At 34.8% G+C, this 27,129-nt stretch overlaps 1 protein-coding gene across 1 annotated transcript in view; it reads right to left on the bottom strand.

The window, feature by feature from the left end:
• ARAP2 (ArfGAP with RhoGAP domain, ankyrin repeat and PH domain 2) overlaps window positions 1-27,129 on the bottom strand; it is a 116,966-nt gene that overhangs the window by 13,309 nt on the left and 76,528 nt on the right. The window contains exons 21-29 of the mRNA XM_079305527.1: window positions 23,908-24,071; window positions 21,698-21,910; window positions 19,926-20,031; window positions 17,935-18,082; window positions 17,173-17,241; window positions 14,856-14,930; window positions 13,755-13,872; window positions 9,179-9,307; window positions 3,555-3,694 (exon numbers count right to left, since the gene is read on the bottom strand). Of these exons, the coding sequence (XP_079161653.1) occupies window positions 3,555-3,694; window positions 9,179-9,307; window positions 13,755-13,872; window positions 14,856-14,930; window positions 17,173-17,241; window positions 17,935-18,082; window positions 19,926-20,031; window positions 21,698-21,910; window positions 23,908-24,071 (1,162 nt within the window). The remainder of the gene's footprint in view (window positions 1-3,554; window positions 3,695-9,178; window positions 9,308-13,754; window positions 13,873-14,855; window positions 14,931-17,172; window positions 17,242-17,934; window positions 18,083-19,925; window positions 20,032-21,697; window positions 21,911-23,907; window positions 24,072-27,129) is intronic.

The raw sequence follows: 27,129 nt of genomic DNA on the forward strand, positions 1-27,129 counted from the left end.
GTAGATTCCCTTGGACTCACTCCCACAGGTCCATGTCCTCCTTCCTGTGCTGGACCCCAGAGCTGATGCAGCACTGCAGTGGGGTCTCTCAAGAGCAGGGCAGAGGCACAGAAACCTCCCTCCCCTGCTGCCCACGGTGCTCTGGATGCAGCCAGGACACGTTTGGCTTTCTGCTCTGTGAGTGCCCATGGCTGGGTCATGTCCAGCTTCTCATCCAGCAGCTCTCCTGAGTCCTTCTCAGCCAGGCTGCTCTTGACCTGTTTATCCCCCAGCCTGTGTGGATATCATGAGTTGACCTACACAAGATGCAACATCCTGCACTTGATCTTGTTAAACCTTCTGAGATTCTCATGGGCTTACTTTTCATGCTTGTCAAGCCCTTCTGGATGTCATCCTGTCCCCCAGGTGCATCAACCACACCGCCACCTTGGTGCCATCTGCAAATTTGCTGAAGATGCACTGAATCCCTCATTTTGTGTCATTAATGAAGCTATTAAGTAGCACTAGTCCCAGTAAGGACCTCTGAAGGACACCACATGTCACAGATGGCCATCAGGACTCTGAGCCACTGATCACTACCCTCTGGATGTGACCATCCAACCACTTTCTTATCCATCTAACAGTCCACTCATCAATTCCTCCCCTTTCCAATTTAGAGAAAAGAATATTGTGAGTGATCATGTCAAAGGCTTTACAGAATTTCAGATAAATGGCACCTGAAACTCTTTCCTTGTCCACTGGCATAGTGAATTCATCATAGAAGACCACAAGGTTGGTTAGACAGGACTTGCTCTTGGTGAAGCTGTGCTGACAGACTCAAACCTACAATCCCTGGTTTAGTTAGTGCTTCATACATTAGGCCACTGGGATCACTAAATCAGGATGAAACGGAAGAAAATTATGTCTTTGAACAACCCACAGAAATCTCTGGATAACATATCCTGACTCTTAGGGGACAGGGAATGGAGAAAGCAAGGCTTTGTTCTTCCTGGTATCTTCAGAAAGGGCAGCCCAGTGAGACAGAAGGAATCCACCTGGTTTCTGGAGAACACCAGTATTGGGACTTTAAGAGAAAGCTATATAGGACAAAAAAATGGGACAAGAGGAATCTCATTAAATTTAACAATCATCTATCAAAGTCCTGCATAGGTGTAGAAAAAATCCCTTCAATGACAGAGAGTGGGAGGCAGTTCTGCTGATAGGCACTGAGCACATTGGTAGGAGTCAAGCTGGGCATAAACCAGCAAAGTATCCTAACAGCAAAGCTGCTCTCCTTTTCCTGAGTTAGCAGAAGCACAGTGAGTAGATGGAGGAGAGTGATTCTCCTCCTTTCCTCATTACTTGTGTGACCACATCTTTTGGGTCCTTGAGAGAAAAAAGAGAATAGGTAATTGGGAGGGGGTTCAGCAGGGGCCCACCAAGACAGCTGACCTAAGAGCAGCCCCCCAGCTCCTACAGGACAGTAATGAAGCAGACCGAGTGAGGCTTTTTATATTGTGAAAAGAATATATCTAAGGACAGACAAACTTTCCTCCATGAGGACAGTCAGGTACTGCAACAGGTGCCCAGAAGTGTTGTACAATCAGCCCTTGGGGTTTTGGTGACTTTAATTGATTAAAGCCATGCACAACATGTCCTGACCTTGGCTGCTATTCCTGCTGTGCACAGGAAGTTGGACAAGGATCTCCTGAGGTTCATTGCTTGCTCTTTCTTGAGCAAACTACCTTTAGTCAATCTGCAGCAGACATACACCCACCCCAGGTATGAGAACTGAATGTGACTGGAAGATGAAGTGCTGAAAGGAAACAATAAATGTACACTATTACAGAGAAAAACTAATATTTAACACAACACAAAAGCATTCCTTTAGTACTTTCAGGTCGAGTGTTTTAGCTTTCAATTTAGAAAAAGATACACCAAACAACTTAACAAATCTTATCATTCCAGTACACAAAGCTACTCCCCAGTGTTTACTGTCCCTGGATTCTCAATTTCCCATTCTGCAGCATTCAATTTCTAACACTCTAGTGTGGGAAAAAAGACACTTAAGAGAACTTAAGAAAACAACAAAACACAGAACAGTTTTATGGTTGGTATTCTTGTGTAACTTCCTGCTGAAAAGAAGGGTACTGCCAGGATGAAAAAATACCACTGCAGAATATACTATTAAGTTAAACAACTGCATACTTCTCACAATAATGCACCTTAAGGGAGCCATTCCTTTGTCTGTGAGCTTATCTCTTAGCAACAGGACATTAAAGGGGTAAATTATTTCAGTCAATTAGCACAATACAGTAGTTTAGCATACACTATTCATGGAAACTTTCTATGTTTTTGATAATTGCTCTTGAACAAGAGAAACACTGAACAGAATGTATCTCCACCTGCTTATACAAAGTTAATTTGCTATTAAGGAGAATTTATAAATTAATTAGTACATGTGGTCCTATTAACTACAATTTTCCATCTGCAATGTCAATCTTTCCTACTATTAATTTCTAAATATGACTAAAATAAAACCAAGATTATTAATGATAGATTAATATCTCTCAAAAGAAAACAAACTCATACACTATTTGATCAGAAAGGTATTGCCATTTGCATAAAAAAAAGGAAAGTAATTTAAAAGTAAGTGTTCAAAGTACCTCCTGAGTTGGGGAATTCAATTTTTTATAAATTAGAATGGCTGAAAAAAGGAGATTATAAAGTAGTACTATCCTGTCATAAATTCTTTCTAAGATACTTATTAAGGTTTATGGGCATAATAATTTATTCTCACATATGTGCCAATTTGAGTTTTAGCACTAAATTATAAGACACTATTTTTGACATTCTGGGGTCATTCTAATTAAGATTGTATCCACAGCTTCACAAGAAGACACAGTGCATTAGCTTACCTTAAATACAAATTGCATACATGGAAACACACTGTTTTAAGAAAACCCCCAATAAATATTTAAAACTGAATCCTTCCTGCTATGAATCATGACTAAATTCACTTCTATGGAATTCTGAGGTATATCTAACCTAATTATCAATACCAGTTTTTAAGAGGACTGAGAATACATCTGAAAATTGTTGTTGGGAAGCAGGGAAATATTTTCCCAGTGTACTGAGAGGTACTTTTCCTATAATCTCTTCTATCATGAGATGTGCATGTATAAAAGGCCTATTGCTTGAATTTTTAAGGCGTTTGTGTAAAATACCAAGAAAAAAACGGCATGCACTCACTTAAGTTCCATATTACTTCTGCTGCAGCCCTCTATAGCAGACTTTCAAATAATTTAGTGTCAGCACAAAGCACCCAAACATTGTTCTTATTTTAATTTTTAAAGCTTATAGTAACACATAACTACAATAGCTAAATGGCAAACATGCACAAACTCCTTTTACTAACACACCTGTGAAACAGCAAGACAAAAATCTTATAGGTCAAAACCAGATTCTAGAAGTTGCCATTTAATATGAGAAATGTTGATCTGTTTGCCTTCTTTCTCTTTTCATACAAAAAAGAAAGCTCAATGCAAAGTTTGTTGGAAGTTTGTCTGCTGTACCTTCATATCCTTATACAGAAGCAAGTTTCCTTCCCGTAACACAAAATAACGGTCCTGAAATTTGTTTCCAGACAGTAGTTTTGATGGTTCTTCCTTGTACTTCAGATTGCCTGCTTTCACACTACCTTTCTCATTTTTCTCTATCAAGGAAAAAAAAAAGCATTTTGTTAGAAGAAGTTACAAGAGTGGAAGCATTAAGTATTAATGCATATCAAAAAGCTATAATTACAAATTGATTTGGTATTACGCTATATATATAAAAATAATGATATTAATTTTATAAATACACACACATATATATTCACTATATTACATTTCAATACATAGTGCATATTAATATATTCTGTGTTCATAAGGAAGGCATTCTTAAATATGCACACCATTATTGTTTTAATTACTGGTGTGAAATAAGTCTTTTGTGTTTCACTTCTATGATAACATGAAGAATCTACCAATAAAATTTAATTCAAATAATGTTTTCAGAATATAATGTGTAGTTTTCAGCATATAATGTGTATAGTATGACATGGATACTTTTAATCTCTGTGCTTAAGAGAGGCAAAATATTTCAATAAAGATCTGGTTTTGTCATGAGTCTGTCCGGATTTTTTTTTTGTGTGTGTTAAAATACACACAAATTTGCATATATTTGGTAAAATTAATAAAAAACTCAAACAAAATACCACCTCCTGTAGTTAGTTTTATAAAGCATTCAACTTTGCACTGAGAGTGTTTTTTATTTAAAAAAGAAAAATAACAGAGCTATCAAAGGCTTTTAGTGTCAAAGATCAGATTTCTCAGTGCACTCTCAGCAATTTAAAATCCTAAATAAAATAATTGCAAAAAAGTATTACTAGCACATATAAACTACTTCACCACCACTTCTAGGTATTTTTAGGTTTCCTATTCTGCTCAGTACACATACATTTTTTCATTACTTTGTCCTCTTTTTCCAGCAAGTACCCTTCCCCAGCAAAACCTTCTGAGCACTAATTACAGTCATTGCCATGCTGCTATGACTCATGTATATAAAGTGAAATTCAAACTAAAATGGCACATTAATAATTAAAGTGAGGAAGAATAAAAGAAAAGACAATAATTCCTACTGTCTTTACTACAGAATACAGAATTCAGGAGAATTCTGAAGTATTCTTTTCTTCCTGAGGTAAAGAGTGCTGGAATCAGATTGAGGACATGAAAAGAGAGCAGGTGGGCAGACACAGCCTTCTCCTCCATTCCACTCAATATCATTTCACATTGAAGAGGCAGCCAGATTAACAGGGCTAATAATTCCTTTACCCCCAAACACAACAAGCCTATTATTATGCCATATGTTGGCTTTCACCAGCCATTATTTTCAACTAAGCATAGGTACTTCCTGTAAATCACTCATTTATTAGGAAATACAGAACCAACTTGTTTAGGAGCCAAAAGCCAAGTACTCCATAGGCGTTTTTAGACTTTAGACTTAGATCATCTGATATCAATACTGTATTATTATGAAGCAGTACATGATAAAATATCAGAGTAATAATCTAAATCCAGAATCAATACCTTTCAACAACTAAAACAAGAAATTACTTAGAAGTCCTCAGTTATAAGTGTTAATATACATGCACAGTTAAAAAACACTGATGTAGTCCCTCTTTGCCAACAAGAATATTTATTTCATGGTCAGCATAGAATATGAATCCTTATCCACACAAGCACTTTTTTCCTTTTTTTTTTTTTTTTTTTTTTTAACTATACAAAATGAGAGTAGCAGGATATTTCCATATCTGTACCAAGTTGGAAGATTTTAATTTTTTTTCTGCATACAGCTCAAAACATGACAAAAACTCATACTAAACTTTACAACACTCCTATGGTAGCAAATCTGGCAAACACTTGATATTTACAAAGATATCAGAATAGCCTGAAGGAGGAAAAAAATAATTCACTAAACTAATCAGAATGCATTTTTCAGACAGAAACTTTACAAAATATGCTAAACTTGCTAGAACTTTACAACTAGGCAGTAGGAACACTTAATCCATGCAGAATTGATCCAGCAATGTTTTAGAAGCTTGCATTTCAAAGAATATCTCTGAATAATAGACCCTGTTCGCAGAAATCAATACTTACCACTCAAATTATACAACACTCTATTGGAAAAATTTCAAGGACCTACATACACAGACTTTATAGTAAATTTAGCAAACAAATAGTATTTGGTTTTCTAACAAATAAAACTTTAATATGAGAAATTTTTAGTTAAGGAGAAGAAAAAGGTTCTTGAAATCAAATTAAGCTGTCCTCTGTGAGCTGTGTAGCTCTTACACCAAAATACAGTGCACACCTTGCCCTAGTGACAGCACTTAAAAGAGTGTGCCTACAACAAGCATGAAAAGCTATGCAATAAATTGTCAAGAATGAGTAACTAAAGAGCTGGAATAAAGTAGAAAACTCACCACAAATTTGCTGAAACATATCAACACAAATAAATTAAGTCTTTTTATCTTGAAAAGTTGGTTTCAAGAAAACTTACATCTAGACCTCAGTACAAGGGTTGGATCATAGAATCACAGAATAGTCTGAGTTGGAAGGGACTCACTAGGATCATAGAGTCCAACTCTGGGTGAATGTCCTACATGGGGCTCAAATCCACAACTTGGTGTTATTAAACAATTCTAAACAACTGAGCTCATCTTAGTTGCAGAGCACGAAAAAATAATTTAAAATTGACAAGATGATAGTAAGTATCAAAATTAAGAATGTACTATGAATAAAGGGCATGGGAAAAGTTGCACTGACAGAGAAGACTATGATAAATTGCCAAAATGAAATGAGGCTAAAAGAACTGTTTCTTAGGCTAGCTATTGAACCAACATTATTTCAAACAACACTACAGGCTCAGGAAGAAAAAGAAGAAAAGTTCTGAGACCAGAAATCTCTCATGTAATATTAACAGAAAAAAAAAAGAATCAGGAATATAATAATTAGTCTTTAAGATTATTATAAATTATTATTTATATATATAAATATTATATATAAATATTATATATATTATATATATTAATAATATATAAATATTATTTAGATTATTATAAATCAGAGAAGCATGGAATATTCATGGAATTAAATTATAAACATTATATGATCACAGTCCTATTAATTTTACTGAAAAGTAGAAAGACATCCATTCATTAAGCTGCCTATTTGTATGGGCTGAATCCACTTAAAAAACTTCAAATCACAGTGACTGGACATCTGGCCCCAGTCCTATTATTCAGTAACAAGGAGTTGTCCACATACAGAGTGTAACAGACAGAAAAGACTTCTTCCTTCAAGCTAGCAGTTATTTCTTGTGCACTTGGAGATGGAGAGGCCCACCATAACCATAAGTGCCTTGTACCCTAAACACTGGGAGCATCCCTTCCCCAGTGACTTAATTCTGTATATTTTCTCATTCTGACACTATGTAGTAATGGATTCACAAGATTACTCTTCCCAAGTGCAGTTTGCAGACATCAACACAGTAAGTCTGCAATATGGCAAAAATTTTCCTTTTCAAACCACTGAGAAAACCAATATAATTTATTTGATAAGGTTTTACTTATTTTAAAACAAATATAAAAAACATCAATAAATGTAAACACCTAGAAAACAGTGTGTCTACACCAAGATCAAAATGAATGGAACTGATGCAGACAACTACTGTGACAGGTTGGGAGAACAAATTTATGTAAAATCTAGCAGACAGGAATGAGTGCAAATAGCAGCAGATCTCTGCTTTACTACATTCTGTAAATTGACACTGACCTAATACTTATGTGTTCCTTAGAGCAGTGATTCACACAATCCTGATGACCCATTGCCTTTTCTGATTATATCTCAACACATACCTAGTAACTTGATGGGAGTTCATGTATCGAGCTTTTAATGAAATCATTCATGAAGGCCTTTTCTCTCCATTCATGATCTGCTCTCACACATTTATTGATAGTGAAACCCAACCATAAAAGTCATGAACAGCAAACTCGTTCACATTTGTGAAATATGCTTTTACAGGAACAAAGCATGCTGGAAGAAGATCATTACTTTCAAAATAAGCCAAATACCATAAATTTTACTTCTTGAAATAAAGGTGAGATATATAGAATGGAATTAACATTTTCACATAGGAGAAAGAGAGGAAAAGATAGATATATTTGAATGAGTCATTAGATGAAATAAGATGAACACTAAATCAGGCATCATGTGTTACCATCACGTATTATTTAGTGATAGCACATAGGACTTCAACTGCTTGAAAACAGGATATAATTCTTGAATTCCTAAACTTCCACTTCTCACAAATTACACAGGAGACTTAAAGCCAGGTATAATGTAGGGAAAAAAATAGACTGCAGCAATGTGTAAACCATATATTTTCATTATATACTTGATCTATATTTAAAATGTCAGTTCCCTTTTAAAGGCCACATACTCTGCAAATTATTCAGTTGCCTGAGTATGCCTGAGGATTCAAACAAGTACATAACTCAAATGAGTATGTCACTTGGGAAGGGGCAACCCTGGATGTACAGACAGAGTGGGGAATGAGATGCTGGAAAGCAGTGCCATGGAAAGGCACCTGGGGGTCTCTTTCCTCCACTAGCCAGCAGTGCCCTAGACCAGGGAGGGCCAACCCTGTCCTGGAGGCATCGGGCACAGCATGGCCAGCAGGGCAAGGGAAGGGATTGTCCCACTCTGCACTGCACTGGGGCAGTCTCACCTTGAATATTGTGTGCAGTTTTGTGCACCACAGTGTAAGAAGGATCTAAAGTTGTTAGAAAGTGCCCAAAGGAGGGCAACAAAGATGGGGAAGGGCCTTGAGGGGAAGCCCTCAAGGGGTGGCTGAAGGCACTTGGTGTCTTCAGCCAGGAGGAGACTGCAGTCTGCAGTCCCTTTGTGATGGGAAAGGAGGGGCAAACACTGATCCTTGCTGTGAGGTGATCAGTGTCAGCATAACAGAATGGTCTGTAGTTGTATAATGGAAGTTTAGGCTGGACATCAGGAAAGCTTCCACCAGAGGGTGGTTGGGCACTGGAAAAGGCTCCCCAGGGAAGTGGTCACAGAACCAGCCTGAGAATTCAACAAGCATTTGGACACCATATGCACTCTCAGGCATATGGTGTTATTCCTGGGGCTGTCCTGTGTAAGGTGAGGAGTTGGACTTCGATGATCCTTCTGGGTCCCTTCCAACTTGGAAAAGTCCGTGATTCTGTGAAATTAGCTTTGCAGCTTAGAGGCATCAAATTAGATAATATAAATTTCTATTAGCATACCATAGTTATATAAATATATTCAAACAATATGTTTGGATAAGAGCAGTTTCAAGCTTCACAGCAGAAGTTCACAAAGGGTGAAGTGACTGCAGACTCTGTACACTTTTATATTTCAATGAGAGAGCTTATAGCCTGTTGAAACAAACATCCATAATCTCTGTGTTTTCATAGGGAGTCACCACAACCTTCTGTAAATCTGTAATTTTTATGAAGTAGCTGTAATTTATTTGCTCTGGGACACTTTGCTCTATGGAAAACAATTGCCATGGTCATATTTCCATGTAAAATAACTAAGTAAAGAAAGAAATTACATACCACTGTAGAGATTCACCATGTCTGCTGTTAGAAATCTCTTTATTATTAGATATGCAGTGCCAGGTTCTGGTAGTGAACTCCAGTGAAGAACTTGCTCTAGTACATTCTCTGTATAATGCAGAGGACGTTCTGAAAAATGCCAAAGAAACAAACCACACAAAATAGAATTCAAATAAAAGAGAAAACCCAACATTATTGGAGGCCCTCAAGTTACATTTGCCTGTACACAACAAGGTCTCATTGACTTTGAGTTATAGATAAACACTGCTTTGAAAATAAGACAATTAGGCACTTCATTGACAATACTTTTCCTGGTGGTGTTTGCACAGGTAATTAATATAAAATTAAACAAGCAGTAGCCAAATGTTCAGCAACTCTTTTGTATTGTTACATATGTAATGTTAAGACACTAAAGCACTGCTTTCAAACTAAATACAAAAGTTAGGACCTATTACAGGGCATGCCTAAATATGATCAAACAGAACTGAGGCCTTCAGCTATACTGTGCCTTATTGGCCTATGCTCAATACAAAAATGAAACATCACAGCTACCAATTCTCTGCAGTCAAAGAACCAAAGAATTTGGAGTGATCACAGTGAAAAAAAAATGCCTCCAACTGGTATGGATTATACTGTCTGTTATTGATCAATGCATACTGAAACAGACTCCTGGTTTCATCAGATTCTTGTTACTAGAGGGGAAAAGCTTGTGGTCTTACTAGTTCTTCTCCCTGTTGCTGTGGTTAAGGAATATCCAAACTTGCACCTGTGTATTTCAATCTTGCACAAAAAGTGCAACAAGATTAAACTACCACTGAAGGCATGTATAGACTGTATGTGTGCCCTCCACAACTTCAGATGCTCAAACACATTTTTTGATAGGCATCATCTATCCTAGCAGAGAAACTCTGAGACCTAGCACAGAATTGAAAACTGCAGTGGTAAGAAAGCCCAGCCAGTTCTCCATACAAACAGCAGTTCACCTACCAAATGAAAGCAGAAAATATATAGAAAATAGTCCCTAAATCAGCATTACCAGATCTAGCTGAAGTGTGTCACATGAACAGCACAGCCTGACACAACACTGATGTGTGTGGGGGAAGACACACTCACGTCCCTAAAGGCTTTCTACTGCTCAGCAGCAAGCACCTGCTGTAATTCATGAACCCAAAAAAGCTTTAACAATGGCTTTGTGGATTCAAATGTAATTTTATCTCCAAAGAGATTTTTCCAAAATATCTGTGTTCCCATTTGCATGCCAATTTATGTGGGTCAGGCCTTGAGAAGAGCTGGGTATGGCTCCTGAAAAGTCACACCTCTGTGACACTGTCAAGTTGGGTCACACAGTCTAGCCATGTCCCTTGAGTACTGAGGGCAAAGTATGCAGCCATAATCTCATTTTTCATTCCTGCTACGGTAGATGAATATGAAATGTCAACAGCTGCTTTGGGACTCTCCAGCACTAGTGTCTAGCAGAAGGCATTTTCTAGAACACCTGAACACTAGAGCCTCAGAAAGCTCCAGCAACAAATAACACACTTAAGTGACAGAAAAAAACACCACTATTTTGGGATGCAAAAATACCTATGCTACCTGTAGAGCTGATACCTGATACCACCTATATAAAGATTTCATGATTCAGACACTAAACCAGCCTAACAAGAATATAATTCTGTACATAACAGCTCAACCCCAATTTTAGTAACACCACTTCTTCTGGCTCTTTTGTTTTAAATGGCCAAACTTCTAAATTTTTGGGAAACTGTGGACTCTGATGTGATAAAACTTAAACACTTTAAAGAGAAGAACTTTAAAAATCAAAGGCAGGAGACTGCCAAATCACCACATCTTCCTAGAACACTAGCACTCCCACAGCAAACACCTACTGTTTTATTTATAGTTACATTTAAGACCATCTGTCATCATGGATTACATGGTACATAAATCATCATGCAGAAAACCATTAGCTATTTTACTGGTAATACACCTCATTTACAAACTATCCATCAATCACATATTATTAAAAAAAAATATATACACCCTATTTTGCAAAAGCATATGGTATTAAATATTCTGCATTAGGTTTCAAAAAAACATCAGTTATTGCAACTTTTCTATATGCAAATAATTTAGCTGATTTTTTAATATTGCAATTCTAGTATTTTGAACAGCAAGCAGGCAACACACACATTCAATTACCCTTTTTTTCACTTAGGTCATCTATGCCAGTAAATATCCTAAACCAGTCATTTTCATCTTAAATGACATTAACTATTAGTAGAAAATCACTTTCTAGAAAATATGATTCTAATTTCCTTGCCTTCTCAGGAGTTGTTTTCCTGACAGTATATATTTAAAAGTAAAATAAAAACTTGAAAAGTAAAAAAATTCAGAGTTGAGTGTACCAAGCAGAATACCACCATGCACTGGACAGGTAGCAGACCATAGCAGGAAGAAAAGCATAAAATTATTTTTTATCAGAAAGACACTGTGATTACTGACGTACATTTGAAACAAATATGCAAACTATTCTCTGTCATTATGTTTCAGAATCTCAACTAATTTGTAAACCCCTCAGATGGTGTTTGTCAAATGACACTAGCAGAATCAACTTGGAGCAGCAAAGACCCAAGTAGTCTTTTGGTTTTTCAGTGCCACATTTGGACCAAAGATGTTATAGAACTTTTTCTCTGTGTTCCCACCCTCTGCAAACCTGTTAGGTTCAGCTATAGGATCTACCTAAGTGGATCTACAGGAGTCTACCTGAGTGTCTCTTTACTACAACATTTTATTTTGAAACAATAATTCACTTGTTCTGATGCACTGATTCTTCCAGAAAGGGATCCATGAAAAAGCCATTACATCAACACAATCTCTACTGAGAGGAGTCAGGTGATGAATTAGGACTTAATTTAGTTGACTTTTTGGTGTACCAAAAATTTCATTTCCACTTTGTTTTGGAAACTCCCAGTAGAATACACTCATATAAGATACACTCTTCCATATTTATTGTGTTATGCAGGGACTCTAGTGTCTCACTCAGCTTAACTTTTGTTTGTCTTCCATAGTCATTTTGATGCCCCACTAAAATATCAGTTGTTGCACCTAAATACTTCAAGAAGCTGTTTTGTGGTGGGGGGTCTGTCTGTTTATTTAGTTTTATGTTTTCTTGGCCATATATGGTTTAGTTTACATGTTCCTGTAAGCACCATATATCAAATTTAAGAAAATAAAATTCATTTTTTTTCCTATTATTCAGTCTAAAGAAATAGAATTTGTACTGCACTTGTAGGAATTATCAGGACTCTTCTAAAGATAACAGATGCTAGCATTCTTTGTCTGCTGTCACCCACATCTATGAATTTTTGGAAATGAATTCTGTATTACAATTCTATAAAGCATCACCAACAGACTAAGATGTGAAGAGGGCTCAGGATAATTTATTTTAAGTTGAAAGTGAGAATACACTTCCATTCTAGTTTTTTATACTGCCAGGCTCAAGACTAAGTAAATATTAGTAAAACTGAAGGAATTATTGTAAGCACATCTGAAAACTAACTACAATGAAACTAATAAAAAATATTACAACAATATTAAGTAATCTTCTTTAGTCCTTTTTTTCCTTGACTTGAAAATAGGTATAATCTTCTTTAGTCTTTTTTTTCCTTGACTTGAAAATAGGTATCTACACTAGAGAAATAAACAGATCCACAGTCCTCCTCTATAACATGAAAATAGTTAAGAGCAGAAACTTACTAGGAAATGCAAATAAATGTTTCATTTTTCCCCATGTGTTCTTCAAAAATTCCCTAAGATTACCTTAGGGAACATTCATCAAAATATGTTTTAATTTTAAAAATCCTCATGACTTTACATTATTTTAGGTATCTCTAACAATAAAATTCTCCAGCATTTTAAACATGCTCCAGCATGTATAAAGTATTCCCAACATTAAAACCTTTTCACCATTCACAAATATTGTGGCCATGTGACATTTGCTTTTGTTGGCAGCAGAAACATATTTCAAACAAATTTTTCAAGATTCTGCTAGATACACTACAATGCCACTTGCCAAAAACACACTTTAAAATGCGTAAATTATAGACTTTATATCACCTTTCTTCAGCTACTCACATTAAGTATTTGAATAAACAAAACAGAAGAGATCCTTTCTCCTAAGTATGACATGTATTTTCTCATTAAATTTTTTTAAAAGCATTGTTGCTTATAAAATCAAGTGCTGATATGCTTATGAAAACAGGGTTTTCCTCTAAGATTTACTGGCAAGACCTACTTTTCCATAGCTGATGATTAATGAACTGCAAAGCACTGTAATGTAAAGAACTTCATCTCAGCCCCTAATTTATAAGCAGTTTACAACAATTCATAACATCATTTCTGGCAAAGTGAAGAAAGAAAGAAATGCAGGTGCCACAACAAACAAATTTAAAACATTGGCATGAAGGCTATTTTTTTTTTTGTTTCCATAGTCTTCAACTAGGCTTTTGATGATATTGAGTATTGAAAAAAATCAAATAAAAACTGATTAACATGCATAAATTTAAGTGTCACTAACCTAATTCTCCATTTTCAAGTACTTCAAAAGCAGTCCAGACATCATCTTTGCTGGGAATAATATTTTTGATTCCTAAAACATCATTAGTTAATTCCTCTGCTTCCATCAAAGGTGATATCTGTAATACAAATTGAGTCCGTTTATAATACATGTCCATTACTGATTTCTGATATATTTTTTCAAAGTCTTCCTCCCTGATATTTCCCTAAGGGGAAAAAAAAAAAAAAAAAAAAAAAAAAAAAAAAAAAAAAAAAGGAAGCAGTAAACATATGATATATGAGCTGGAAATCCACAAAGTATCTATCAGATTCCAGCAGCTTCCTTATTTTGTTCCATGAGACTGAAGTTATGTTTCTAAGATAACTCTTAACTTGGTAGCTTTAAATTCCTTTTCTCTACCCCAGAAAAATTTGGAAAAAAACCCCTTTGATATATTTTCTTGGGTGTGGGACGATAAATATTAGAGAAACACCATTTTTTTAATCTTTGTGATGCATATTCCCATTTTTATTCCCATTTTAAAAAGCATGTCTCATGAGAATATGTCTATCTATGTATACCACATACCAGTCATATGCTGAACAGAAGAAAAAGGGAACAATACCAGACAGATGTAATAAAAAAACCCAGAGCACTACTACATGGAGATGCAGGTATTTAAATTTCTGTTATGGTTAGTAACAAGTTTGGTTTCTTAACACTCAAAGAAAGAAGAAAGTCACAGATAAAAATAAAGGAGGAATGACATTTTCATGACCTGAACTATCAAATTAAACCAACATTCATTATGTACTTGTTAATGTTCTCATGTGTTGCACATGTAGAGTTGGTAAAATTTATATTGCTGTATACTACAGTAAAACTAAAGTAGAACATCTCTGCTTTAAAATTGTACATTTTTCTTAAATTTTTTTAAAATTATTATAATCAGTCTTTACATAATTTAGAACAACACAGCAAATTCTAAAAAAAATATTTTAAATAATTTTGATAAATATAAATTCATACTTCATTGTGTACTTATACAAAAACATATTTAAATCTGATATACTTCAAGAAAAAGCACTTTGTAAAATACTGCATCATTTTTTATACACTAACCCTGATTATAATACTACAGTCTGGATCCTTCCTTTCCACATAAACTTCAATAAGCAAATCTCCAGCCTGGGAAACCTAAAAAGAAAGAATTTTTTTAAAAAATTGTTAAAAAATAACATTTTAAATAATGGAAGTACAATTATTTAATTAGTATAAGGAAAAAAAAATATAAAAGATTCACAGATGCAGGAGAAAAATACAAACCCTGAATAAATCTAACAAAATAATTTCAAACAAAATTAACATTAATTTACATATATACATTCAAGAACAGGAAACTAAGGGTGACATGCCATAAGTGGAAATTTTATATTTAAGATTACAAAGCCTAAGATATGAATGTATCTCAGTATCTTAAACTGCCAGAACCCAAACTCTGATTTGAAGGTTAGTCAGGCTCACTTCAGAATCAAAACAGATTAATAGAATTTAAAATCATGAAAAAGGACTGTAGCCCCAAAATGACTTAATTAAAAGTGAAATGAAAACTTATAAATAACAGACTATTTCAGCCACAAGTCATATGCACATATCAAGAAAATAAATATTTATTGCTAAAAATATCTTATTTATAATTCTTAAACACAATGAAACTTGCCATTACCTAATTAAAGAAGGAATTAAAACAAATGCTCTTGGTTCAACCTCTGCTAAATATAGCTCTTCAAATCTGTTGGAGTGAAGGCTAGACTTTACATACAATGCTAATGTGGAATAATCAGATAAATCAAATTTCTGACATATATAATAGTTTCATATACTCGATACTAACTAATGTTATTTAAGAATGTCTAACAACATAAAACTCAGAAAGAAATTAAAAAGGCAGTAAATCCAACATTGTATGATCATGAGGAAAAGTATGATTTATGAGAAGGGATGTAATATTTTCCATTGTAACTAGGTTTGCTCATCTATGGCAATAAAATCTTTATGGATGAGAAATTACTTTATTTTTCTAAAGTTAAAAATGTCTCATATTTTGCCTAATTCCCTAATTTTTGCTCTAATTCCCTTTTAGTATAGTCATAAGCCTCTTCAAAAGATTGCAATTCATCTCAGTCCAGAACCAAAAAATATTTCCTAAAAAATAAGTGATGATGAGAGCATAGGAAGAAAAATTAAGGCAGAAACAGGGACCTATCAGAAGGTGCACTATGCTATTAATAGGCAAATATAAAAAATTAATAATCAAATTAACACTAAGATAATAATTTGTGTCCTCATTTCTGAGAATGGTATTGATAGTGATGCTACTTATTTATACATTACTACAAGCAGAGGAAAAGGCTAATAAAATTATATAGAAATATATCTATAGATACATACATATAAGCAGCTGAGTTTTGGGATACGTTTTGACCAATTTGCAGAAGCTAAGATTGCATTTCTATAGAAAAATAACTGGGAGTGCTGAATTTTAAAGAACATTAACATTCTGAAAAACAGCAACTTTTAAGCTAGTTTAGCCTTTGAGAATAAAAAACTAATGGAAACATTTGTGAGGAAAAACATTACAAAGCTACTTTGAAGAAAGCTGCTTAATTATAGTGGCACAGACTCAAAAAAGCTCGTTTAGTAATAAAATTTGCTTTTCAGATGATATTACAGAAAAAAGTTGGAAATAAGAACGAAGCTGACACATGATTTCCACTGGGTTCATATAAACAACCGTATGGTTGGAGAAAATGTGATGTAAATTACTGCAACAGCTGGCATAAGTATATGGTGGACAGAAAATGAAAAGCAATTAATGAAGTGCCACCTGGAACAGAACTTCAGTGACATTTCATGTAAACTTTGAGTAATTCAGCAGAAATTCAGTTCAGTTGTTCTGTGAACATTCCACATCACCAGAGATAATGGTACTGTGGCAACCTATATATTCCAAAGTGTTAAGTATCTACATCACTGATTTTCCCACATATATGCACACATATCGATGCAATGTCAGACTATCAGTTGTTAAATGTAAAGAATTCTCACAATTCTTAATTGTAGCTGCTTGAGAGCTAAGTTGCCAATTACCCATGATGCTTACATGATAACAGCACTACTGTTACATCACTCAATTGCACCACACCATTAGGTTTCACCCTAACTGGAACCATGGGGAAAACTGCTGTGAACTAATGAGGGTGGCTGAGCAAGAACTTGAGCTGACCCACTTTATCTGACACTTGGATCAAGCATGACTTAGCAAGTGTGCAGTGCCTGGGGTGATGCTGTCTCAGTGATGAACAGAAGAGCACTCACACCTATGTACAGAGATGTTAAGGCCTCACCCTCTTTTATCCATGCCTAACTGAACACCTACCTGAGTGTCTTTCCACCTTGTAATAAAACTGTTCTCTATGTCCATTTGTTTGACTTGGTCTTCATTTATCTGTATAAATAAATAATTTTGGAGTGATTAATAATAATTATAGTAATGATTCCCAATACCATCAATCAGGTTCTTATAGAAGCAGATATACAAAATATTATATCAGACAGAAAAAACTCTTCATTGATGGGACTCATCATTATAAACTTCATAGACTACATATTGAAACAGAGATGAACTAATGAAAAACCACAAAACAATGTTATACTGTAAATGGTACTCCAACTCAACTCCAAAATGGCTAATGGCTAAAACTGCTACTAGTAGTAGCTTTTCTATCCAATTGGATTTAACATTATTTCTGGGCATAAGGAACAAAACAAATAGTAATCACAGCTCAGAGACTAAGAACACAAAAACCTTTCATGCTTCAGTTCTGAGCAGGCCCATAAAATGTGATTAGAAGCATTATTTTTAATAGTCATAATCATAAAATTTTCTTAATTTTAGTAAGCTTTTGATGACAAGGAGAAGGAGCATCATTTTGGAAAACAGTAGATCACAGCATCCCATAAACAGTCTTTCCTACATAGGCTAAACTAACTGGGAAATAAAATTTAAAGTAGGCTAAGAAACATATTCACTGAATTTGAGTTCAAAAACCCTGCAAATCCTCAGATTGTTGAGCTAGTACAAAGATATTTTTTTAATTATTAACATCTGAGCAATTAGGATACATATAAAGATACCTACATGAAAAAGTTGCACATAATTTTTAATTAGATCTTCAATTACATTGATTTCTTCACTAGTTTGGCCTTGAGTTTGAAATAAGCATGAGGAAAACACCACGGCTAAATTGTGAGGGTTCATTTGATTAATTTCAGAACACTTCTGCACCCTGTTGAAGGAAAAAACCCGTATTTAGACAGTTTCATTGTTCCTTTGATTCTCTAAGGCTTTTTTACAAAATATGGGGAGCACTTCAAAAAAGTTAACTCCAATTGCAATGAACTGAAATGAAAACATGTACTATTATTTATTTAATTTCTTTTATTCTTTATTTCCCATTACAGAAATGAAAACTTTTTAGTTCCATTTCAAGTGATAGGAAAATTATTTGGAATAGAAACAACAAAACCAGAATAGAATACCTGAGTTAGATGGGACCTACATCAAGTCCAGCTGCTGGGTCACTTAAGGGCTGACCAAAAGCTGCAGCATGCTGCTAAGGACCCTGTCCAACAGCACTGACAGGCTTGGGCATCCACCATCCCTCTACAAAGCCTGCTGCAATGTTTGACCACCCTTTCAGTATGGAAATGCTTCCTAATGACAAGTTGGTGCTTCTGTGGATGCAGTTTTGAAGCATTTCCATGCACCCTACCACTGGATATGAGGGAGAAGAGATCAGCCCCTCCCTGTCCCCTTCCCCTCCTCAGGAAGCCGTACAGAGCAATGAGGTCACCTCTCAGTCTGCTTTTCTCTGAAGCAGAAGAGCCCAGAGTCCTCAGCCACTCCCCACAGGTGATTCCTTCCAGCCCTTTCAGCAGCATTGTTGCCTTTCTCCGGGTACATTCAAACACCTTAACATCCTTTAATTGCAGACCCCAGAACTGCACACAGTGCTCCACCTGAGGCCAAACCAATGCTAAATACAGTTTCACTATATTATGGAATGTAAGTATATCCTACAAACTTAAGATCATAGATCAAACAAAATGTAGAAAGAAATTAAGTCCTTCTTAGTTCCTATCCCTATGCTTTCATACCAGTTCTGTTGTTGACATAACATGTTCTCTTTTAGAGGCAAACACTTTAAACAGCAACAGAATTTTGGCCGTTAAATGCATGAATTCACCCTACTTTCAGAACAGATGAAACATCATATTAATATCTCTGACTGGATATGCTTAGAAACTTCTTAAACACAATATGTAGTACAATCTTTGTCCAAATAATGGCACTAATCAATTTCATAATCACATAAATATTTTTAAATTACATCTGCTATGTACTTGGCAATGTAACATAATTTCTGAACACAGCATCCTGTAAAGAGATGTTTCTACACATTCTATACTCACTGCAACTCACCAAAGATATAATTTGACTTTTTTGATAAATGATATAATATAGAGCAGTACTAATTAACCATGACACCTCAGAATCATCCTGTCACATATTTTTTAGACATTTTCTTCCCCTTATTTGATCTAGGAATAAGTCACGACCTTTGGTGCTTACACAAGTTTGTATTTTGGATATTCTCTACCACTACCTCAGTTGTAAAATGAAGCACTGATGAAAAACAGAAAGGGTAGGTAATTCTCAAAGTTATTATGTGCAAAACAGATTGTGGAGAAGGACATTTTAACTGAAAAAAATATTTTAATTTCAAGAACCATTTGCAACAATCCTTTGGAAGACTAGCAGACTGGAGTAAAATGAAATTGCAGAAAGAAGCTACATCAAAAATTACCCTACTTGGAGACATACACTGGCAACCTTCTCTCCCTCTAAGGCTGTTCCAATCCATTGATTTTTATAGATACCTACTGCTAAAAACACAACCGAAGAAAAAACACATTATCAATTAAAGGAATTCAACTGTAATTAATTGCTGTAACTAGATAAGCTTTTTTGATTACTAGTTAATGAAACAAGCCACATTTCATATACTGTAGAGTTAGACTGAACACATTACAAGAATTTCTCTGCTACAATGCATTATTTGCAATGACCTGTAAAGATGTTCAATTAAGGCAGCCAAAGTTGCTCTATTGACTGGTGGAAGACTCCGAATAAAAGCTCTGTACTTCCTCACACGTTCCTTTTCATTCTGGGTATCTGCCAGAAAATAATAATCATTGAGCATTAATAACAATGCACACTAAAAACCAACACCAGTTCTCATTAACTATATCAGTATCATCTAGTCTTTTAAAATTACTATTTACCAAATCAACCTCTTCTTCATAAAGGCAATGCTGACAATATACTATTTAAAAAGTCTGTTACTGTACACCAGTTCAGGGAAGTACCAATAACAAGGGACAATTCTATATTCAAGCATCATTTGCCACCATTTAAGACTAAAGCCCAAAACTGCAATTGCATTTTCTCTCAGAGCAAATTTCATCTGTAGTTTGTGCATGTACACATGTGAGCGCAACTGCATAGGCACAAGTGCACATGTACTTATAAGAGTTCCAAGAAATGAGAAAGGAAAATACCTTTTCATATTTTAAATATTTACTGGAAAAGTGTCTGAAGGCACAAAGTAGTTTAAGGATATAACTGCATATATATACATACATACATATATATATATACACACACACACACACTATATATATATATATATATATATATGACTGATTAGAGGACAGCAAGGGGAAGGGGCTGGTAAATAAGTTGTACCAAGTGACAAACACCTGAACAATGGCAAGGCAAATGGAAGGAATTCCAGTTTTGGGAATGACAGATCCTGAAACACAACTACAGCTCTCTACCTTAAATCTGCCCTGTGGTGCTTATTCCCCCTTATGCTCAGGGCATAAACAAAGTTAATGCAGCTTTTCCCTCTCAGTCCCTTGCTTCTCTCAAGTTTCTGAAAAGAAAGCACAGAACTCTTCTGGCTGACTGATGGTGCTCTCCACCGACCAATGACAATGTTTTGGTTCCTCTGGTAATTGGAAGAAAAAGTAAATAACAAAACAACAGTTTAAAGGTCTTCTACTCTTTTTATTAAGTGCTTTCAACTTCCTAGAAGTACCTTCTGTATCACTTAAGAGGGCACGATTCTTTGTTGTAAAACTCAAGTAGAATTTTAGCCATGTGTACATATCAGGAAGGGAATCACTGTAACACTGTTACAAAGAGCTGACTTAAATCTAAACTGCCTCAGAACTTTTTCAGGTTTCTGGTGAGATTAAACATGTGGTAAGTGAACAAACTTAATATTTTTCCCTCTAGTTTTAGAAATTGAGTTTAAAGGTCAAAAATGGGTAATATTGATAATATTTTATTTTCTTGAAAGTCTAGAGGCCCATATTAAAGCATATTTAAACTTAAATAAAATCAGAGAAGAATATGCTTTTAATAGATTTTTTAAGACAAAATGTGCCACACAGTGAATATGCCTATGTGACTTTTATGCATTAAGACAGAAATTAATGTTTTGTCAGCATTTCCCATGCATCTCTTACTGCTGTGCCTGCAACTTCATAGCACAGTTTGGCAGGGAAACCACTTCTTTCTTGAAGTTTTGAAAATATTGCAATACAGAAACTAATATTTTCAAAGAACATTATAAAAATAATTATAAAAATCATCTCTGATAAAATGCATCTATTGCAGCCATATCCCAAATATTTTTTCCTCACTACATTGTTTTGCCAGTTATGAAATAACAGAGGTTGACACAGAGTAAGTAATTTAACAAACCTCTTAAAATTTATATTGAAAATGTACATATAACCTTTATTGTATTGAATGTTATTGAATACATTACCTAATGCAGAGATCCAGAATGGATAAAGTTCTTTAGTGAGAAGTGCATCATCTATTTGAGAAAGAAAACTTTTCAGTACATCAGTCACATCTTCAAGCTGATGTTTTCCTGCTCTTAGTTTAACACTTCTTGCATCTTTTTTGAAGCTTTCCAGCAGTTCAGCCACATTGGAAGAATCACCATTCTTAAGATAGATTTGCTTGCTACCTAAACCTAGGGCAGAAAAATACAGGAGAGAAAAATAAATGAATGCAAAATTAGGTATTCTTTTAAAAATTCCAGACATCATCATATGAAAATTATATGTGCCCACCAAACATGTTGTATTTTCTAACAAAATCTTTCTGATCTTTTACTCACTTTATTAGTAAAAACACTGCCAAGTCTTCTTACACCTAACTAGACCTCTTTGCAAAAACACTCATCATCATAGTAAGCAAGCCTGGGATCACTATTTCAAGTGTACTTTACAGGCATTTCAAATCCCCAAATCTCTTCAGGACTTTCTCAAACAGTACTTTCAAAAGGTACAGAAAAGCGAAGTAATTTTGATGATAAGTATTATATTACACATAAAACACAGCTGTTTTCATGAGAAAAGTCATTTTATTTTATTACTCTATGGATGAACTCAGCTTAAGACTCAAAGTATTATTGCATTCATCCAGCCTGAAATATTTTATTCTTAAAAGCCTCAAGATTAGTAGATAACATCCTTTTTTCTGGCTTTTCTTATGTTCTGGAAGACACCAGTCAGCTACTATTTTTATATGTAAAAACAAAAACCACTAAAGTCAACTTAAAAAGAGAATGTATAGTGAAATATAGTCATGACTACCTTCAATCACTGCATATGTTATTGTAGTCAAAACTTTTGTTTTTTTGAAACTTGAGGAAGCTTGGCATAGGTGCACAGTGCTATTTATCTTTGTGGAGTGATTTCTGCATTCATCTATCTAGAAAGAGGATGGTACTTTATGCAAAACCCTGCTTTTCTTACACACCTGTCAAATGAAATACTCTCTCAAAACCTGTGAAATTATGCCTAATGTTTTTACAGTTCACCTTTCCTGAAATGGCCACAAGCACTTCTATTTGGTACAGCCTTTGTGGTGTTACTGTCAGGAACAGCCCTGGACCACAGCAGCATCTGTCCTCTGTAGACTACAGCTAAAGACAGAATCTTTACAATGATGATACAAAAGATGTATGCATGCAAGTGATGCATACAAATAATTCCTTCAGCTTTCAATTGAGCATTTTAACTGCTACTAATGTTGATCCTGAAAACCAAAGCATATTTTTGATACAGATTTAATAGATTTAAACGACATTAGGAAAATGAATTTTAATTAAGACTACCCAATTTGTTCTAAGTGGCAGACATAATTACCCTGCTTTAACAATTCAGTGCATGAAACTGTATAGTTTACACTTGGAATAATTTCTATTGCTATTGATTAAAAATAATTCAGCAAAAGCTTTTTTTTCTTACCTTTAGATACTAGGTCTAACTCCATACAATTATTTACAGTAATACGGTTTTGTCATATCCAAATATTTTTTAGATAAACTTTAATGACTCAAATAGAAATTAGGTGCTCTCATACTGACAGAGATTACAGACACATTTATACCAAAGACAGATTTGTACAGGGTTGATATGCATGTAGCAACCTCACAAGAAAACTCATGAATTTGCAGTAGTAAAAGGACACAAACATCATTTGCATATAATCTAATGCCACAGAGAGTTATGCTGGCAAAATTTACTTAAATAAATGGTAGCCAACTATACATCCTTAGGTTGTTTCACTGAATAAACAGCAGCTTAAGACTGAACTCAACTCCACAGTTAATGCCAGCTTCCATAATGTGTTCAGACCACAGCTTTTCCATGTTTGCAGAGTTTATATTTTGGGCTGTCTGCACTGGGGCAGTGGACTCCAAGGTTCAGTTTCAAAAGGCAAACAACACAATATTTAAAATATCAAAGTATCTATACAGGACATTTACCAAATTGTATTTCTCCAAACTGGCCTTTCTCATATGTGTGGGAGTGTATTGCACCATCTCATTAAAGAATGGTTAGGCTAATGAGGGGCATGGTTTTACTTTTAATATATAAACTCATTCAATAGGATCTGGTACTTGGGGAGCTTAGGTATTATACAAATGATCTTAGCTTGAATAAAATCCACTCTACTTACCATACTGTGTAACAAACGCTATGCAGCTGTTCACTATAATAGGAACATCATTTTTGCTGAGCTGCTGATCTTGTAATGCATTACCATCTGTACCTGCTGCTTTTTCAATTGCAGTATACCAGACCATGAAATCCAGCTTTGTGTGGCCATGGATGTATAGCGTTCTGAAAAGTATAAAAATATTTTGAGTTCAGGAAAGAAATAAAAAACTGATGCTATTGTACCACAGCAACAAAGCAGATGTTCATAAAAGTAAAACAAAAAAAGCTCAAAAAACCCATACTTGGAGTAAGATATCAAGGCACCTTTCACCACTTAAAGCTGTGAAGGTGGTCTATTGTTCCAGCATCTTTTCTTTTTCCAAATTCATTTGTATTACCAGTGCCATAAAAAATGAAAGAAGATCCACAAACACTGTCACAAGCCTTTGAAAGAACCTGCCAACATTTTAATTACTCCTCTTCAGTCTTGCTCCTACATTATGCAGTCATATGTCGAAGCCATGGCTAAGCAGGAAACAAATTTAGAGACAACTTGCAGCACTGTAAAAAACTTTCCTTCTTTTGTATTTACTCCTAAACACCCCACATACCCATCAGCCTCTTCTATAGAGTAGCTGAGACATACTGAATTCCCTCCTACACAAGTACCAAAATGATCACCCACTACCACAAAGCCAAGGAACATACATGAAAAAGCAAGTTGAGGCAGAATAAGCTAAAGCAACATTTTGCCTGTATGTCAAAGCACAGCCTTGTTCTGACTCTTCCATTTAAGCATGCTATAGTAATCTCCTGTGTGCCACCCTGACAAGCAAACTTCTGAAAAAGAATACCAAAGTTGAAAAGTTTAAGGGGTTATGTCCAACCATACGCACATGTGCAATAAACAACTGTTCAAAATGTTAAAATAGAAAGCAAACTTTTCTACATAAGTTCTCTTATCTCCTACTAAAGACATGTAAGGGATCAATTTTCTCTGATGACCATTTATTTGCTAATCAGAAAAAGTCAACATGTCCTAGTGAACTTCTATTAAAACAGTTTCATCAAAATAGAAAATAAATTTATTTTGATTATTTCGTTTTTGGAGTGGGGAAGAAGTACTTATTAGGATGAGGGAATACTTAATTTCATTTATTTTTGTTAGTATCTTTCAATTTTGCTTTTATAAATGTTTCCATTCTAGCATTCCTATCTTGGTAGGAAGTGGGGATGCAGACAATGTATTACATATACACAGCCAGGATCTGAACTCTTCTCAAGATCCACCATACAGACTGAGCCATTCAGCACCAGAGTAGATGACACTAAAATATTTCATCCCACTGAATCACGTTTTTAGGAAGTCTTTACTTCCTGACTTCAAAAGTTACACTAACTACCATAGATGCCTGTATAGTAGAAACACAGTTTCTCTCTTCCACTAAGGAAAAAAAAAAAAAAAATTTGCATATGTTCTCCTATTTTTGCACCAAAATGAGCGAGCCTAACTCAATGCTGTCAAAAGTTTCCTTAAGACTAGTCAATGCCTTCCAAAGCATACATCACCATATTTTCTGGTATTGCTACTGCCATACATATATAAGGAAAGTAAAAAGTTTGAAGCGAGTAGAAAAAAAAGTTTGACAGTGGATGATACTCCACTCATTTCTTACTATTATTCACAGATCAGAAGAGGTTAGGACAATGATTTATAAAAGATTTATGGTGCTTTCCAACACCAACAAGAAATGTACATATATATGCATATTACTGTGTGTTTATTTCCCCTGCAGAACAGCAGGATTCACATTATGGTATTATGCAAAAGGATAAATGGAAATCTCAACAGATTATTTTTTATCCAAAGAATTACGATATATACAGGAAGCAGCATACTGTAAAGTGAAAATATTATTACTTCTAAACAAGAAAAGGGCAACTCTGCTGCATATCAATGAATTGATACCAGAGGAGGAGAGAAAAAAATACCATACTGAACTTCAAAGGTCGTATAAACTTATCAACATTTTTGACAGAGATACGAAAGTCTAAATCATGTGCCTGTCAATCAATTGTTGTGATATATGAAATACCTAAACTATGTGGAAAAGATCACCTTGTATTTCATGTACTTTCCATCTTCCCATCAATGCATCACATTAGAAAAAAGATATCAGAAGCACAAAGTGCTGTTATCATTGTTTTCTAAAATTTGAGAAGTTGTTGAGTTTAATTCAGTTACAGAGGAAGAGGCTACTTAATAATTAGTAAAGAAAATGTGGTATTTGTTTAACTTGCAGTCCCAAAGGACCAACACAGTCATGAAAATGAAGTTGCTGGTAAGAAATATAAATGTGAAAATCTGGCTGCTATCATAGAACCTGGATTGTTCATAGAAGGCAACTAATTATTTTGGAAAAAATTACAGTTGCCTAGTCAAAAATCTCCAGAGAGGCGGGATTAAAAAATAAGATAAATCAGAGATGCATTTTCACTGTGATACCACAAAAGTGAAGAAGGGAGAAAAGGAAATTAAACCAGTGCCAGACACATTTCAGAACTCAGTCAATTTCCCATGGAAGTGGCTTAAAAAGCTCATCTCAAACCTCAATAATGTTTGGCTGAGAGAGAACACACCTGGAGTAAATTTAAATCAGAAAAACATAAAACAATTTAAAAATAAGTTGTTTAAAGCAGTCTTTCTCAGTTTAGTCCTTTTGGACAAACTTAATAATATTTTTTCTTTTTTTTTTTTCCCCAATTGGAAATGATTTTTTTAATCTCCTTCAACCTGGTAGTAATGAAAAGGAAAGGAGAAAAGCAGAACTTTCCTCAAGTACAGTATAAGTCTACAGAACTTAATGAAGCAATGGAGATAAATTTGCAGATTTAACCTCTGTGTTCAACACTTTCACAAAGTTTTCAGACAATTAATAGCCAATGCATTTCTCACTGAATTAATTGTAACTATAAAAATATAAAGTTATGTTAAATCCAAGGTTGAAGACTAAGCATAAACACAAGCTGAAACATAGTGATGTCTCATGTAGCACAAAACCAAGGAATTAAAAGAGTTTCTAGAAGTAATCACATTTGAAGGAATTTGTACTTAATGTTTATGAAAATCTACCATGCTAATTGCCAACTATTTTCCACAGACTCAAGCAAAATGCATTCCTTCAATACAAATGCACTGCCTTCTATAGTATGTTTATTTATGTGCTATTTTTCAGTTCTA

This window comes from Erithacus rubecula (assembly GCF_903797595.1).
Source record: "Erithacus rubecula genome assembly, chromosome: 5".
NCBI lineage: Eukaryota > Metazoa > Chordata > Aves > Passeriformes > Muscicapidae > Erithacus > Erithacus rubecula.